We start from the raw sequence: 18,865 nt of genomic DNA on the forward strand, positions 1-18,865 counted from the left end.
TTGGTGCAGTGTTCTTTCTTCCTGTTCAATCTAAATTCTTGGTCTGGAGGAGCCCACTAAATACTGAATTTAGTGGGCATTTTAGGGGGAACATGGTAGTGTCCAATGGGACACATACCCTTGTGTGGTTACACCCACTACAGTGACCACTTCCTGTGGGAAGGGTCACTTCCCTAAACCTGATTGGCTATTTTCCTCAATTCCAAGATGGAGAAAAATTAGACTGAGGGTCCACTTTGCATGCAAGCCCTTGAGGGTGGTGCATGCTCAGTGAGGCCACTCCTCCTACCCTTTGTCTGGTTTCCCGCCTTTGCTCCTGCCTAAAGTGGAGGTTTCTAAGGGGGGAAGCCCTCTACTGCTAGCAGCAGGCCTGGGGGCTCGAGTTTCAGGGGCTGCAGCCCTTTGAAACTCACCGCCAGGGTGTTGCACATTCCTGTGGGAGGGAGAGTTAGCTCCTCCACCTAGGAAGGGCATTGCCTCCCTAGGTTTGTATATTGGCTGTCTGGAGTGGCAGGCTCGATGGAACCTGTCAGCAACTATGCCAATTAGGGGTAGCTTTTGCAGGGAGCACCTCTAAGGTGACCGCATTGTACATTTAGGGATAAATCCAATACTAGTACCAGTTTGGATTTATTATTCTGAGATGTTTGATACCAAACAACCCAGGGTGCAGAGTAGCCATCATGTAACTGGGAAACTCGTGTTTGACCAGTGCCCAGTACATGTATGTAAAATGGCTGCTCTGTTCATTCACTTTGTCTTGGGTTTGTCAAGGACACAGTGGGGGCATATTGCTCATGCAGCTATGCCCTCACACATAGTATGGTGACCCTACCTTTGGGCTGGAAGGCCTGCCAGAGGGGTGACTTACCCATAATATATGCAGTGTAGGGTGGACAAGGCACACAGAGGGTGTGCCATGTCGACTTTGTCGTTTTAGGTTTGCCGCAGTACACTCAGCCTGCAATGGCAATGCTGGGTGCATCTGGGTGCAGGACCATTTGGGGGTGGCACAATCAGTGCTGCTGCCTCCAGGGGTCTACTTTTAATATCTCTTGCCCTGGGTACTGGGGTACTCATTTGCTAGGGACTTATAGGGGTATTTAAGAGTCTATCCAATTGTGCCAAGCATCACAACAGATTTAGGGAAAAAGCTCTGGCTCAGGGCTCCTGGTTAGCAGGGGCCCTGAGCACTACCAACTTTTAGCACACATCAACATCAAGGCAAAAAGTGGGGGCTAACCATGCAAAAAGAGGCCTCCTCTCACACCCATTGCGTGGATTCTTCACTGGGTCAGTAGTTGTCACTACCTGCTCAATCCATGACTTTTGAAATCTCTTGAAAGTGTGAGAATATGAGACAAACAGGCTGACCACTGAGATGTGACCTAAAAAATCTAAATCATACCGTCTTGGCTATGGAAGGAGAGGCTTTAATATAAACATACACTGCCTCACAGGTTTAGTGGATTTGGGGGGATTTGGTGGAAGTTATACTTCACCTGGCCATTGATATTTGTGAGGTGTCCCCTGACACCTCTCATACTGCAACGTGTTTATTTATTGGTTTTAAAAACAAATCTTCATTTTTATTTAAACTTAATGATGATGCAATTCCCAGCTAATTCCAGAAGTGGCACCAGATGCTGATCTTCTGTGTTTTCTTTTTTCCTTGAGAACATATTTGTAAACTTTGCAACAGGTTCTCCTCCGTTGAGGGCTCCGCTTCAATATGTTGCTCCGAAACCCCGCACAGTTTCTGACATGGCTGCTCCTATGCTGCTACATGTTTTAGTTGCTGTGTTCAAACGTTTGGGGTCCTGTGCCTCTCAGCCAGCATTTTATTCTAATGCAACCATTCCATGGTAGATGTAACAAAAGATGGTATATAGTCAAAAGAACAATAAGCAAGGTAGAAAAATTCCACTGAATGGTTATATTGGAGACACCCAACTTTCTTAATGAGAGGTTTGGCTGCACATGCACATTCACTCTATATAGGTCAAGTGGTTTCAATAAGAAAAACCTTTATTGACTTTTTGGTAGCTTGACTTGAACAACAACAAAGTTATCAAAGAAAATATGTTAGGTGCTTTATTCAACAAACCACCAAACAAGAATACGGTTAAAGAAATAAAGAACGTAAAGGCAGGTTCACAACAATTTTTAAATGGATGGTATCTAATATGAAGAAAGAACAATAAAACAAAAATACATAAAAAATAATAGGGTAAAATGCATCAGAGTCATTTTCAAAAAATAAGCAAACTAAAATAATCCGTATGAAAAATCACTAGAGGACAGCAACACGCCACGAATATTCACTAGATGCCATCAGCTCAAGGTTGTTCACAGAGACATGTTAGGCTGGGGCGAGTTAACTTGTATGGTGGATGGAGCATTAATTCATAACCAAGGTATATTACGTGGATGCTAAGGGATATCAAAGACAACCACCAGTATCCCCTGTGGTACAACCCTAATCCTTACAAGTTAAAAAGGCCAAACAAATTATCATTCACACACTCACCTTCCTTTCCTTACTTAGTACAATATGGGCTATTTTAAATATGCCACATAAATTGCAATACAGCAGTGATATCTACGTTTTTGTGTAAGCCACACGTGAGTATTGTAACTCATATTTTGTAGGCACCTCGCTAATCCTCATCCATTTACAGGAGCACGACTGACTGACTGGTCAAGTTCTGTCTCAAATGCTCAACCAGTGTATTTATCGTAGGCTCCATACAGCTTTATTGTTTCTTTATGAACTCAGATTGTCGTTCTGCTGCCATTACATCAGAAGCTGTGTACAAGTTTTTCTATGTTTATTTCAAATGAAGAGCTGTGCTGTGTCCTTAGGCCCAAGTGTAGACATGGTATTGCCCACCAGCTCTTCTTAATAACAAGTAAAGGTTTACTGATGTAAGATTTTTATAATCCTATTTTAAAGTTACGTTATCTTATTTTATGTTATGTTCATTTTATGTAGTTAGGTTTGCTGTGTTTTATGTTATTATATAATTTTACGCTGTGCCCTATTTTATATTAGATGTAAAGTTCTGAGCTACGTTTTGTAGGTGATATGCTTTATGTTACGTAATATTCTGTTTGAAATGATTTTTTATTTTGTTACATGCCTATTTTATGCCTCGTTCATGTTCTGCTGTGCTTTATGTAATTTTATGTTTCATGTGATGTAATGCTACATTTTAGTTTATGATATATGGTATATTGGTGTTATGTTGTATGCTGTTAGTCATGCTTTGCATTACAATTTATTTTTAATTGTCTAATGTTTATGTTATTTAATGTTTTGTTTTATATTGTTAGGTACTGTTATGTTACATATGTTTTATGTACTGTTCATGCTACATTTTGTTAGGCCATGTTTTGTGCAATGTTGTGCCATGTAGTATGTTATCTAGTGACATGTTCTATATTGTTATATGATGATATGTTCTATTTTATGTTATCCTTTAACTTATGTCAATTTATTCAGTTTTTAGTGTTATGTAGACTTTATAATACAATATTACACGTGTCCCTAAGACTCCTTCAGAGTACATGTGACCAACAAATACAACACACACCGTAGGGCATTGGGATCATATAAATCACTCATGCAATGCCTCTACAACAATTACAGAACATTATTTTTGTTTTAATCAAACGTCTTCTTGTTCTTGGCAGCAGCGGCCAACCGCAAATCTCAAGGAGAGGGGCGAGCGGGGTAGAGGGTACAGGGGCGAATAAAATTATATATTTTTTAAAAATTACCTGTTTCTGCTGCTGCCGCTGGCCACCTCAATCCTCTTTCCTCGATGGAGTTGGTGTCCCAGCCGTCCCTGGGCACGAGCACAGGCCCCCCCACGCAATCTTGACACTGCTCTCATGCTATACTTAGCTTGAGAGCAGCATCAGGATTGGTCTGAGAGGCTTGGTCTGCCACTCAGACGGTGCTCTGGGGTCTGTGCAGTTTCACTAAACCGGCTGTGCAACACAGCTGGGTTGGAGAAACCTAAGGATGCACGTTTGTTTGACTGGCCTAAGACGGACGGCCAAACTGACATGCGCACTTAGTGCACTAACTCCACTCCTCCTCCTCCCCACTCCCATGGACCAGCCGCTCTCCCTGCACATTCTGGCTGAGCCAGCAGCTGAAAAATAAAACAATATTGAAATATTGTTTTATTTTTCAGCTGCTGGCTCAGCGAGTGGAGTGATGCTCCTTTGCCGTTGTGAAGGAGACTGGTTTCTTGACCCACTCCACTGCTGTTCTTCTTTCCTACTCCCCTCTTGTTTATGTTTTTCATTCACTGTAGTCCTCCTGATGCTTATATTTGCTATAAAGATACACATATCAGGTCAGTGGGCATCCTGTCCAAATGTTGCTGCCAACATTTATCAGTGCAATGCACATAAGCCCAGATTTACTAAAATTTACTTTGTGGGTGCACCTCTTTTTTGTCTCAGCCACATCGGAAAATGTATTTTGGGATTTACAAAGCAACACAAAGACCGATTTATATGGCTTTGCATGACTTTTATAAATAAAAAAAAAGTTACGCAACGCATGGCACTGCCTTGTGTTACTTTGTGAAAGGGAGGTGTTCCTGTGAATCCATGTATTTTGTACAAACCCAGATTTCCCAAAGTTTGTAAACTTGTGTTTGCACCAAAATGGTGCTCTTACCCGAGGCTGTCATACAAGGGTAATATATTTATTTGTCCTTGCTACTTCCTCTTTGCATGTATGTTGCATTTGTCGCCTATAAAAATAGTTTTATAGTTTTTGTACAGGAAATCCCTTCCCGCACAAAAACTATACGGCCCACAAAGCTGGCACCCTAGCGCAATGGCACAAGGTTGCCTGTGCAAGTGCTAAGAAGCCACAAGTGTACCAGCAGAGCATGAATGTCAATTCGCCAAAATGTCTGGGGTAGCGGAAGTGACATCACACGCTAGTCGAACTTCACTTTCACTCACACACACGCTTACATTTACACGTGTTTTTACACATACACTGTCTCTCACATAAATACTATTATCCACAAGCATGCACAGTGTACATTTATAAGCATTTTCTTAACCTATCTAATCTGCTCGAGAAAGTCATGTTCCAGCTAATTGTATTCCATTTTTATTATACTAATAGTGAATACTGTAGTATTATTCACTATTAGTGTAATAAGAAAAATGTCAGAAAACAAAGAGTTTGGAACCCAACAGTTGTCTGACTATCCCTGGCACTGATTTTGGCATCAGGGGTTGCAAAGGCAGTGCCAGGGGTCGCAAGGGGCAAATTAGTGGTCGCTTTTGCGACCCCTAAATGAGGTCCATGCAACAGAGGGAGAGGGCTGAACAGAGCCATATGTTTTTATGGGTGAGCACAAAGCGGTCCGTCCATGATGAAATCTCTCTTTGGGCCTCAAACCACGCCCATGTCACGTCAGTCACTTTCATTGGTTCCTGGGCTTGCTCTTTAAAATCTGCTTGCTTTCATTTGCTAAAGGCATGCATACGTCATGCCTTTTCCGGTATTTAGCCCACCTACACAGCACCAGTAAAGTACTGAAAACATTTGAAGCTCCATGTTTTCAGCCCGGGTTTCCAGACTACTTTATCTGTTTATTTTCCCCGCAGCGCGATCACGCTGGGGTTTACATAGCACGAACGCGCTACGTTTTTACGTTTTCAATTTCAGCGCGATTGCGTGCATTTTACATAGCGCGATCGCGCTGTGTTTTTTTTTTTCTTCTAATTTGTGTCAAGAAAAGTCCAGTTAGGAGTTTACAACGCAAATAGCTCTAACTCGAGCAAATGGGAGCCCCGTTGCATTGAAAAGCATAGTTAAGCACGCAACACAGCGCAGCGACGCACCTTACTGCGCTGCGTTGTGTGAACTCTTAGTAAATCTGGGCTCAAATCTGCAAATGTCGTTCACAATTGCAGCAGCACCAGTGCAATCAGTGTAGTATGTCCACTGGAGAGTAGGACACTTAACGCAGCTAAAAATGTTTAAACACATGTAGAATTTATCCTGATTTCTCCAACCTCTTTTTTTCTTTTTCTATTAGGTACTTTCAGTGCATTAAATATCGGCGAGCTGGAGGACTTAGCTCATATAAACAAACCCGATTTTGTTCTAAACCCCGAACAGTACTTCGGAGAACACCCTGAGCGGAAGAGCTCTAAAGTCGTGAAGCTTCCCACCCTCTCCGAAAGTAAGCATTTTTCATCTCCTCGCGGCCACGTGGCTGGACAGCACATACATCACTGACAGGCAGAGAGGCCAGAATAAAGGTCAGCAGCTGATGAGCTTCCAACGCCCCTGCTGCTGTGTGGAATGAGTAATGAAGTCTCGCTCCAGACATTTTGCAGCGTTGAGGATTATTTTACCGCAGTAGATGTCACATTCCCCTTAACCCAATGCTTAAGTTCAATGTCTTTTTCTAAATGTGAAATCTTCTGAGGTTTTCGCTTGTCCCCTGTTTGAGAGCGGTATATTTTCTGTTTGCTGAATGGTTTGCTCCTGAGGTGCAGAGCAGTGGTGGTGAATTTTGAGCCATGCAGGAGCCAAGGGTCAGAGAAAGGGTGTAGTAACTTTGTAAATTCCCCTGTTTTTAATCTCTGTTCATGCTTGTTTTTCTTTAGTAGGGGATTTATGGGTGATACCCCAAACTATATTCTTAAATTATTGAGTACTCGGGATGTTCTACATTTTAAACTGGGAATAGCACCATTACCTGTACTTCCTCGTCGCAGTGATTACTTATGTTATGTGTATTTGTGTAGCAAACGGCTCACCCGGGAGGGTATCCTGGTGCTTAAGCAGGAGTTGCAAGGGCATAGCAAGAGCCAGGTCCTCAGTTTCTTGTGGAATTCAAGAACTGAGGATGTGACACTGACATGCAAGTCATTCTAGGCATTAGGAGAGAGAGAAAAAGGCATAACTGCTGGAAAATGTTCTGCATTTTCAGGGTGCGTGTAGGAGTGGGGATCTGGTAGGTTTGTTAAACTTTATGCTGCTTTTGTGGTACTTGGGGCCAATGTTGTGTAAGGCTTTGTTGGTGTGTGAGGAGTTTGAAGAGTGCTTGTTTGTAGATTGGGAACCAGTGGAGCTACTTGAGGTGCAGGGTGATGTGAATGTGGTGTGGGAGGTTGACCAGCAACAGAAAAGCTGGAAATTTAGGCCAGTTTAGACATTTGCGGGGCTTGTACCTTTTGACACTATTATTTTATATTACATATATTTATATTTTATATTATGTTTGAATGTAAAAACGTATTTTAAATAAAAAACTATTAATGGAACGTAGTCCTGACCTTGCCTGATGCAGTAAGGAGAAGCATTCTGAGAAACATTCTAAGCTTGAATGAGCCAAAAAAAAGTGTTCAGAATATTGGATGTTTTAAACATGTAAAAACACAAAGAAAACTTGAATGAGCAGCGGAGCAGAGCCACCGTCGGTTTCACTTTAATAGTAGTTTCAGTTCTAGGCACTATAAGACGGCCTTAAGAGTGGACGTTGGCATTGCAAAGGTAGAATGGGGAGAATACACTTCCATTTGGGGATAAACGGATTTGCCACAATAACAAAAGGAAGGCCTTCATTGAGATAGTAAATAGCACTGAACGCAATAGCAAATACATCTACACATGGGAAACAAAATACAGATAATCTGCTGCAGTATCCCTGCGTTTTAAGCCTGGGTGCCTCCTAAACCTATTGCTAGAAATTCATAATCATATACAAGAGTGGGTTTTGGCCCCGCCACACGTGAGTATTACACTCTTATATAATTCGATTGACTGTGTAGTGTATTATTCTTCCCCTGTGAAGTGCTTACACTGGAATGCACAAGGGAATATGGTGAACACCAAAAGTACACTGAATTGAATCATCACACTTTAAAATACTTATCTCATAGCTGCATTGTGTTTTTCACTGCAGGCTTTTTAAAAATACTTTTGTCACTACTTGAAATGAAAGCCAGACCTATTGGCTTTGACATTGCTTCTTCTGTTGTGTTACTACCTTCTAAAATGACAGGATAAGATTAAGGACTCAAACGAGTGCCACATCTTAGCCCAGAAGCAGGAAACTTGCAGAACTGTGCAATAGATCATTTTGGCTACTCTAATAATGTGATTTCCCAATATGCAGAAATAACTTTTATTGGTGTAAGTTTAATGTTAATCTATGTTAAAGATATCTCCCACAGAGAGGAGTGGAAGGAGTGGAGACTAAGGACCTAATTTAAATTAGAGCTGGCGGCCTGTGGGTCTACAATGAGGATGTAGTAAATTACTCTGCTCCCATGATGGTGAGCCCGGCCATTTTATTTATAAACAACCTCCACGCAGGCAGTCATTTATAAGGACATTGTCAGGAACCCCTGTCATGGAAGTTCCTATCAATGCATTTTATTGTTTATTACGGGTCTGCGTCAGAAGGACGCAGTCCTGTTGCAAACAGCATTCTCTTTTCTTTTTAAAAAGAAAATCCCAGAAGAAAAAAAAGAGAAAAAAGTAATACTCCGTTCACCATGGGAGTTTTCTTTAATGGCAGTGGGAGCATTATAATGTTTTTACTGTTCATTAGTTAGCAGTAAGAAATAGTAAAAAAGGGTCAAGACTGATTTGCATATGACTGGGTCCAAACTGGAATGTCATGGTGAGCAAAACAACTGATGGATTAAACCCAGATCTGTGACTGGCGGTGAATGTTTGATATGTTCTACATTCCTTCCATCAACTGTTCTTTTAGCATTTGTCACCCTAAGTGGGAAGGGTATGCCCAGACGTGGGTCCCGTGCTCACTATGCTACCAGATTAAAGCTAGCCTGGCTGAAGAGGGGTCATACCCTTAACCGGTCCCAGGATGCTTGTTTCTGGTCCAGGGAGGACCTGGTCTGGCAGTTTGGGCTGGACTGTTCCGATGGGGAACAGGGTCAAGACTGATTTGCATATGGCTGGGTCCAACTGGAATGGCATGGTGAACAAAAAAACTGATGGATTAAACCCAGATCTGTGACTGGGGGTGAATGTTTGATTTGTTCTACATTCCGTCCATCAGCTGTTCTTTTTGCATTTGTCACCCCAGTAAAAAATGACTACATGTCTGCCCATCTAAAGTGGGCAGGCGGACGTGTAGCCTTTTCTCCAGCGGCCCTTTTTTCCTATTGGAGAAGTTTGACCTCTGCGGAGACTGAGTAGTCTCCACCACCACCATAGCCAAACTTAAGATCCACCTGCAATTAAATTTGGACGGCAGACCACTATATTGGTGGGGAGAGAACTCTGTTGCTGTTGTTACGGAGTACCCTCACTCCCAATGTATAAATCAAGCTCTAAGTTTGGCTCTGTTCCAAATCACATTTTTGTTATCACCCAAAAGGTCTGGATTTCCAGGCACTCTCAGCAGATATGAATCATGATTACATTTTAATAACTACCTGTCTTACAGAGTGTATATTTCCATAGTTTTATTATTTGAATTTCTTGGGATTTGAAGCACTATGTCATGGGGCTCTTGTTCTTTTCTCAAATTTACAATTTGTAAAATGCAACAATGGTGGGAGTGACACAAACTCTTATACTGAGAGCACAGAAGTAGATATGATAAAGTGAATTAGGTTTATTTAATTTCAGTGTGGGATGGGCATTTTATTGACCTGATATGCCATGTGAGAAAGTGGTTTATTAGATGGGTTGAGCTGAGGTCAACCACAACAAAAATACACTATCCTTTTAGGTCCAGTAAAAACAATGGCACAAAACACACAAGATTAACTCTTAACAGGAAATGTGTGAAGCATTTACAAATACCAAAACAGTTGTTCAAAAGTCAAAATCTTCAATTTTAAACATAGAGAATAACTTAATGAACAAAATGACACCAAAACAACAAAAATCGAATAAAGGGAACTGGAGGTATGAATTTTAAAAATATAAGGAAAAATAACCACAGAAAGCGCAGTGATCATTATAGTCAAAGGTCATGGTAGACCAGGACCGAGGCGTGATTTCAGGCCATCTGCGATGGAGGGCTCGTTGAATACCCCAACTAGGTTTGACCTTATCAGAGAGTTTACCACAAGACTTATTCTTTTCTCTGGAAGTTTGTACCCTTCAGCAGGGCAAGGCAGCAGGCTGTATCAGAGGAGGGCTCCACAACATCAGATAAGTATTGGAAGAGGTATTAGTGAAGCCATTGTTATGATGGTAAACATTTTGAGCAGGAAAAGTCAAATTTCACTATCAGGGAAGTCTTATCGCAGGTCAGATATTTTTGGTGCCTTACCCAGTCAAGATTTCTACTTTTGGACGTAGTCGCTTTTCTTCTAGCTCCAAATACTCCAGAAGGTCGAAGCTGCAGGCTGTGCCCAACAACGGTTCAACAGGGGTGGATACCTTCCCATTTAAATGGATTTGCAGATCAGCTTCAAGCTTGAGGAGAATGTTTTTTCAGCCCAATGAGGGTGCACCCTCATCAGATCGGATTGGCAGGTTTGTCCTGATCCTCTGGAGGTCTTGGAGTCTGAAATTGTCCTAAGTCCCAGGTATTTAGGAGTGGTAGGAACAGTCCTTTGGGAACACTGTCAGTGGCCTCTGCTGGAGTGAGTCTCATTGACATGCCTGGATCCCACGTATATCTAGATATTGCATCTATAGTTATTCATTGTCCAAATCATGACTGTTAGAAATGGGGTTTTTGGTTGGCAGTCAGGTTATCCTCTGTCCAAGCAAGACTCTAGTCAGGGTAAGTCACACACAATCCAAATTATCCTGTGCCCACCCTCTGGTAGCTTGGCACGAGCAGTCAGGCTTAACTTAGAAGGCAATGTGTAAAGCGTTTGTGCAATAAATCATACAATAACACAATATAGCACCACAAAAATACACCACACCGTGTTTAGAAAAATATATAATATTTATCTGGGTACTTGCAGGTCAAAACGATCAAAGATGCAATATGAATTTGTAAAGATATCACTAACAAGTGATATAAAGTGTCTTAAGTCTTTAAAAAGCAAACAAAGGGGGTCATTCTGACTCCCGCCGGCCGCGGTAACCGCAGGGCCGGCGGGAGCCGCCGAATGACCGCACCGCGGTCAAATGACCGCGGCGGCCATTCTGGCTTTCCCGCTGGGCTGGCGGGCGACCGCCAAAATGCCGCCCGCCAGCCCAGCGGGAAAGCGCCTTCAACAAGGAAGCCGGCTCCGAATGGAGCCGGCGGAATTGAAGGCGTGCGACGGGTGCAGTGGCACCCGTTGCGATTTGGGCACTGCAGGGGCCCCCAGGGTCCCCACGACACCCGTTACTGCCATCCTGTTCCTGGCGGGGAGGATTCCCTAGGGCAGCGTGAAACCGGCGGGACACAGCCGGTTTTCCGTTTCTGACCGCGGCTGTACCGCCGCGGTCAGAATGCCCATGGATGCACCGCCAGCCTGTTGGCGGTGCATCCGCGTTCCCCGGCCCTGGCCAGGGTCGGAATGACCCCCAAAGTCTCTTTCAAGCACAAAGTACCTGGTTTGGAGTGGAAAATCTCCGCAGAGGGCCGCAGAAGAGGAGATGCGTGGAAAAATGGTGTGTGCGTTGGTTACGCCCCTTCACACACGGACTTGCGTTGTTATTTTTCACGCGGGGAGACGTGCGTCGTTCTACGGGAAGAAAAATGGTGTGTGCGTCGGTTTCGCCCCTTCACACACGGACTTGCGTTGTTATTTTTCACTCTGGGAAGACGTGCGTCGTTTTCCAGCACGTGGACCGTCTCCTTCTATGGATCGCGGGATTACCAGATGTCCCAGGGTCTCTGCGTGGATTCCTCGGCTGCTTATCCGGCTGCGCGTCGTTCCGGGAGGCTGTGCGTGGAATTTTCTTTCTCACAGCAGGCGTCGCGTCGATTTCCTCTCTGGAAGTCGGGCGGCATTGTCCATGCGAGGCCGTGCGTCAAAGTTCCGGTCGCAACGCAGGCGTCGCGTCGAGCGGCGTCTTTCTGGATCGGCATGCAGTGAATTTTTCACTGCGGAGCAAGCTGTGCGTTGGAAATTTCGGCGCACAAGGAGTCCAGTTGAAAAAGAGAAGTCTTTTTGGTCCTGAGACTTCAGGGAACAGGAGGCAAGCTCTATCCAAGCCCTTGGAGAGCACTTTTGCAGCCAGACAAGAGTTCAGCAAGGCAGCAGGCCAACAGCAAGGCAGCAGTCCTTTGTAGAAAGCAGTCAGGTGAGTCCTTTAGGCAGCCAGGCAGTTCTTCTTGGCAGGAGGCAGGTTCTGGTTCAGGTTTCTTCTCCAGCAAGTGTATGAGGTGGTAGGGCAGAGGCCCTGTTTTATACTAAATTGTGCCTTTGAAGTGGGGGTGACTTCAAAGAGTGGCTAAGAAGTGCACCAGGTCCCCTTTCAGTTAAATCCTGTCTGCCAGGGTCCCAGTAGGGGGTGTGGCAGTCCTTTGTGTGAGGGCAGGCCCTCCACCCTCGCGGCCCAGGAAGACCCATTCAAAATGCAGATGTATGCAAGTGAGGCTGAGTACCCTGTGTTTGGGGTGTGTCTGAGTGAATGCACAAGGAGCTGTCAACTAAACCTAGCCAGACATGGATTGTAACACACAGAAATATTTAAGTGCAAAGAAATACTCACTTTCTAAAAGTGGCATTTCTAGAATAGTAATATTAAATCCGACTTCACCAGACAGCAGGATTTTGTATTACCATTCTGGCCATACTAAATATGATCTTCCTGCTCCTTTCAGATCAGCAGCTGCCACTTCAACAATGTATGAGGGCAGCCCCAATGTTAGCCTATGAAGGGAGCAGACCTCACAGTAGTGTAAAAACGAATTTAGGAGCGTTACACTACCAGGACATATAAACTACACAGGTACATGTCCTGCCTTTTACCCACACAGCACCCTGCTCTAGGGGTTACCTAGGGCACACATTAGGGGTGACTTATATGTAGAAAAAGGGGAGTTTTAGGCTTGGCAAGTACTTTTAAATGCTAAGTCGAAGTGGCAGTAAAACTGCACACACAGGCCTTGCAATGGCAGGCCTGAGACAAGGTGAAGGGGCTACTAAAGTGGGTGGCACAACCAGTGCTGCAGGCCCACTAGTAGCATTTAATCTACGGGCCCTAGGCACATATAGTGCACTCTACTAGGGTCTTACAAGTAAATCAAATAGCCAATCATGGATAAACCAATCAACAGTACAATTTACACAGAGAGCATATGCACGTTAGCACTGGTTAGCAGTGGTTAAGTGCCCAGAGTTCAAAAGCCAAGAACAACAGGTCAGAAAAAATAGGAGGAAGGAGGCAAAAAGTTTGGGGATGACCCTGTCAAAAAAGCCAGGTCCAGCATGACCCCCCACCAGCCTAAAGCCAGGGGAGAACAATCACTATCCTGATGTACTTCCCTGTTTGAGGCGATAGAACAAGGACCCAGGCCCACAACAGCAGGGGCATGCTCCAGTTCTTCGCCTTCCTGACTCCAATTGGATCCCTCTGTCCATACTCCCAGGGCCCACTAAGCCAACCCATGGGGAACCTTTCTCCTTACCTGCGGATACCATCTGTGCAGCACCTAACCTTACTTTGCTCACAGACATATCCCAGGAGCAGGATAGTACCACCAGGACCAACACATTGGTGTTGCCCACTCTACCCCCGGGGTGTGACACTTGTCCCCTCCCCAGGGATAACTCTGTCCACCCGGAGAGCAAGTCACAGTGGTTACTGACAGCTGTCAGGGATGAGAGCCAGGCCCCAGGCCTCTCAAAGCTCTCCACCCACTGTGGCTGTGGAGAGTGGGGGGCAGTAGTCCCAGGTGCTGGGCACCCTTTAACCACTCTCCCTTCCACCAGGTCAGGGATGACAGCCTGAACCTGGTCCTCTCCTCTGGGGCTCTGTACCCTCCCTCCTGGAGCAGTACCCCAAGAGCCCAACATGGTCAGGGTGCTTATAGAAGCCGCCCTGCACCACTCCTCCACCAGTGCAGGGCTGTTAACCTGCCACTGGCCCTCCAACCTGGGGTCTGTACCTTCAGGTTGGACTAGGGCCCGGGGTGAGGCTTCCCTCCCCTGCCCTCCCTTCTGGGGTCCAGCACCCTCCAACTAGGAGTGGCCTCCTCAGAAGACAACATGGTAGGGGCACTGTTATCAGTAGCCCCTCCCTCCAGGTCTGGGGGGACATCCTGAACCTGGTCTTCCAGCCCAGGGTCTGTACCCTCAGACTGGATCACTGCCTGGCAAACCAGGACTTTCTGGGGGGCACACCTACCCCCCACCAGGTCAGAGTTTAACCTCTGAACCTGGCTATCCAACCCAGAATCACCACCCTGATGTTGAACAATTGCCTGGCACACCAGGACTTCTTGTGGGGCACACTGACCTCCCACCAGGCCAGAGTTTAACCCCTGAACCTGGTCATCCAATCCAGAGTCACCACCCTGGGGTTGAACAATTGCCTGGCACACCAGGACTTCCTGGGGGGCACACTGACCCCCCACCAGGCCAGAGTTTAACCCCTGAAGCTGGTCATCCAACCCAGAGTCACCACACTGAGGTTGAACAATTGCCTGGCACGCCAGGACTTCCTGGGGGGCACTCTCACCCCCCACAAGGGACACACCGTCCCCAAGGGCTACACAAGAGTCTGGTTGGCGCAGGTCTCCTGACCTCTGCCCATCTGGCAGAGTTCGGATCTCCCCCAAACCAGAAACGGTTTCACCGGGGTCATTCCTGGGGGGCTGTGCTCTCAGAGCTGACCCCTGACTCTCCAGGACCTCCACTGGGGTCCGCAACCCCCTCTCAACCCTCTGTCTGGACTTCTGCACCCCCTCACTAGGAGTAGTACTGCCAGACACCAGAACTGGTGGGATGCTGGCTACAATCACCCCCCCAAGTTCTTCTGACACTGCGGGGCCTCCATCAACAGGTGGCCATATGGTACAGGCTATGCTTCCCTCCTGGCGTTCCCTCATGAAACCCTCTAGGACCTGGGACCTACCTGGGACACTACAATCCTCTCCCACCTCACTTGTTTGGGAAACACCTAGACCACTCCCTTCAGGGGCACCCCCAAATGCCTCTTCAGACTCTCTGGTATTCACCCAGAAGTCTGCCGCCATTGTAAGCTCCCTGGGGTCAGAGAACTCACACTCCACCTGGTGTTGGCGTAGCTCTGGAAAATAAGGACCAGACATATGCTCTCCAGCAATTACATCAATCTGCCCTTCACATGTATTAACCACAGTACCCTTCACCCAACCATCCAGTGACTCAGCCTTGAAAAAGCACTCTACATCACCCTCCTGAGACTGGTGAGACAGTATCTGATTGTCCCTGACACTCAACCCATACTCTTCTGGGATGTCTCCACACTCTATATCCAGGATGTCCACCAGGGGAGAACCCTTTTCCCTGTCACTCTCTTCTAGAGCCAGTAAAGTGTCCCTCCCCCCAGTAGGAATATGACTCCCTGTGCCAGTTCCCCAATCCTTCTCAGGGACCCTGTGCATAACAGGAACTACCTCATACTCTTGAACCGCCTGGGGTGTGTCAACTCCCTTCTTCAAGTTGGGCACCACATCTCTGGGCTTGTGCCCTTCTTCAGCAGTACTGGATGCAAGATTTTTGCTGCCACCATCTGAACTGGACTCAGCCCTCCCGGCCTCCAGTTTCAGCTCTTCACAGCTCAGCTCCTGAGCTGCAATCCTTTCTTTTTCCAGGGCTAAGGCTCTTGCTGCCTCAGCCCTTTTAATAAAGTCATCTAGCTCCTCCAGCAACCGCTCTGCCTCTAGGAGCTATTCATCTCTCACTGGTTCTCTTTCCTCATCTGAGCAGTCTTCCTCCTCATCTGAGGAGTCCTCAGTCATTTGTTTTTTTGCTGCCTGTTCCTCTGCCCATCTTTCTTCCCCCCAGGCTATGTAGATATCTAGCAGTTCCATCTTAGTGGATCTCCTTGACATAGGAAGTCCCCATTTTCTGCAAAGCCTCCTTAGGTCAGCCTTAGTGAGGGATTCAGTAGGCACAACGTATGACACACGGTAGATACCCATTCCCAATCTGATAAGGTATCACAGACAAAACCAAAATCCAAAGTCCAAAATATCAATAATATATCCAGGAGGACATCAGAGAACAAAAAGCAAAAAGATGAAAAATCAAGTTGACCCTCAACTGTGGGTAGGTAGTGAAATACTTAGCTACTGTATGTCACTGCACAAATACAAGTCCTATCCTCACCGCTGATCACCAATGTTAGAAATTGGGTTTTTGGTTGGCAGTCAGGTTATCCTCTGTCCAAGCAAGAACCCTCACTCTAGTCAGGGTAAGTCACACACAATCCAAACTATCCTGTGCCCACCCTCTGGTAGCTTGGCACGAGCAGTCAGGCTTAACTTAGAAGGCAATGTGTAAAGCGTTTGTGCAATAAATCATACAATAACACAAAATAGCACCACAAAAATACACCACACCGTGTTTAGAAAAATATATAATATTTATCTGGGTATTTGCAGGTCAAAACTATCAAAGATGCAATATGAATTTGTAAAGATATCACTAACAAGTGATATAAAGTGTCTTAAGTCTTTAAAAAGCAAACAAAGGGCCTGATTACAACTTTGGAGGAGGTGTTAATCCGTCCCAAAAGTGACGGTAAAGTGACGGATATACCACCAGCCTTATTACGAGTCCATTATATCCTATGGAACTCGTAATACGGCTGGTGGTATATCCGTCACATTTGGGACGGATTAACACCTCCTCCAAAGTTGTAATCAGGCCCAAAGTCTCTTTCAATCACAAAGTACCTGGTTTGGAGTGGAAAATCTCCGCAGAGGGCCGCAGAAGAGGAGATGCGTCGAAAAATGGTGTGTGTGTCGGTTACGCCCCTTCACACACGGACTTGCGTCGTTATTTTTCACGCGGGGAGATGTGCGTCGTTCTACGGGAAGAAAAATGGTGTGTGCGTCGGTTTCGCCCCTTCACACACGGACTTGCGTCGTTATTTTTCACTCGGGGAAGACGTGCGTCGTTTTCCGGCACGCGGAACGTCTCCTTCTATGGATCGCGGGATTACCAGATGTCCCAGGGTCTGTGTGTGGATTCCTCGGCTTGTTATCCGGCTGCGCGTCGTTCCGGGAGGCTGTGCGTGGAATTTTCTTTCTCACGGCAGGCGTCGCATCGATTTCCTCTCTGGAAGTCGGGTGGCGTTGTCCATGCGAGGCCGTGCGTCAAAGTTCCGGTCGCACCGCAGGTGTCGCATCGAGCGGCGTCTTTCTGGATTGGCGTGAGGTGAATTTTTCACTGCAGAGCAAGCTGTGCGTCGAAATGTTCGGCGCACAAGGAGTCCAGTTGAAAAAGAGAAGTCTTTTTGGTCCTGAGACTTCAGGGAAAAGGAGGCAAGCTCTAGCCAAGCCCTTGGAGAGCACTTTTGCAGCCAGACAAGAGTTCAGCAAGGCAGCAGGCCAACAGCAAGGCAGCAGTCCTTTGTAGAAAGCAGTCAGGTGAGTCCATTAGGCAGCCAGGCAGTTCTTCTTGGCAGGATGCAGGTTCTGGTTCAGGTTTCTTCTCCAGCAAGTGTCTGAGGTGGTAGGGCAGAGGCCCTGTTTTATACTAAATTGTGCCTTTGAAGTGGGGGTGACTTCAAAGAGTGGCTAAGAAGTGCACCAGGTCCCCTTCCAGTTCAATCCTGTCTGCCAGGGTCCCAGTAGGGGGTGTGGCAGTCCTTTGTGTGAGGGCAGGCACCCCTCCACCCTCCCAGCCCAGGAAAACCCATTCAAAATGTAGATGTATGCAAGTGAGGCTGAGTACCCTGTGTTTGGGGTGTGTCTGAGTGAATGCACAAGGAGCTGTCAACTAAACCTAGCCAGACGTGGATTGTAAGGCATAGAAAGATTTAAGTGCAAAGAAATACTCACTTTCTAAAAGTGGCATTTCTAGAATAGTAATATTAAATCCGACTTCACCAGTCAGCAGGATTTTGTATTACCATTCTGGCCATACTAAATATGACCTTCCTGCTCCTTTCAGATCAGCAGCTGCCACTTCAACAATGTATGAGGGCAGCCCCAATGTTAGCCTATGAAAGGAGCAGGCCTCACAGGAGTGTAAAAACGAATTTAGGAGGTTTACACTACCAGGACATATAAACTACACAGGTACATGTCCTGCCTTTTACCCACACAGCACCCTGCTCTAGGGGTTACCTAGGGCACACATTAGGGGTGACTTATATGTAGAAAAAGTGGAGTTTTAGGCTTGGCAAGTACTTTTAAATGCTAAGTCGAAGTGGCAGTGAAACTGCACACACAGGCCTTGCAATGGCAGGCATGAGACAAGGTGAAGGGGCTACTAAAGTGGGTGGCACAACCAGTGCTGCAGGACCACTAGTAGCATTTAATCTACGGGCCCTAGGCACATATAGTGCACTCTACTAGGGTCTTACAAGTAAATCAAATAGCCAATCATGGATAAACCAATCAACAGTACAATTTACACAGAGAGCATATGCACTTTAGCACTGGTTAGCAGTGGTAAAGTGCCCAGAGTTCAAAGGCAAACAACAACAGGTCAGAAAAAATAGGAGGAAGGAGGCAAAAAGTTTGGGGATGACCCTGTCAATAAAGCCAGGTCCAACAAGGACACATGGGAGGGCTTGAGATTTCAGGTTCCAATCCATGAAATTCTTTCTATCATCTCCAAACTTTCTCAAACTTGTTATGACAATCTCTACTCACTAACACATTTTTTTTGGTTCCCATGCATACATACATCCATCCCTGTGAGACATTTCTACTTTGTCAGTGGTAGTTGTGATCCACTGAAGTGTACTATATTCCTTTGTGCTACCATC

General features: G+C 45.8%; 1 protein-coding gene across 4 annotated transcripts in view; it reads left to right on the forward strand.

Annotated features, from left to right (window-relative positions):
• The window catches only part of WDR49 (WD repeat domain 49), a 436,680-nt gene that overhangs the window by 361,990 nt on the left and 55,825 nt on the right, over positions 1 to 18,865 (forward strand). For 3 of the 4 annotated variants that reach the window (XM_069213220.1, XM_069213221.1, XM_069213219.1), the window contains one exon: positions 6,084 to 6,230. The exons of the other annotated variant lie outside the window; for it this stretch is intronic. In XM_069213220.1, the coding sequence (XP_069069321.1) occupies positions 6,084 to 6,230 (147 nt within the window). The remainder of the gene's footprint in view (positions 1 to 6,083; positions 6,231 to 18,865) is intronic. 4 annotated transcript variants of the gene reach the window in all.

The sequence above is a fragment of the Pleurodeles waltl genome, chromosome 11 (genome assembly GCF_031143425.1).
Source record: "Pleurodeles waltl isolate 20211129_DDA chromosome 11, aPleWal1.hap1.20221129, whole genome shotgun sequence".
Classification (NCBI taxonomy): Eukaryota; Metazoa; Chordata; class Amphibia; order Caudata; family Salamandridae; genus Pleurodeles; species Pleurodeles waltl.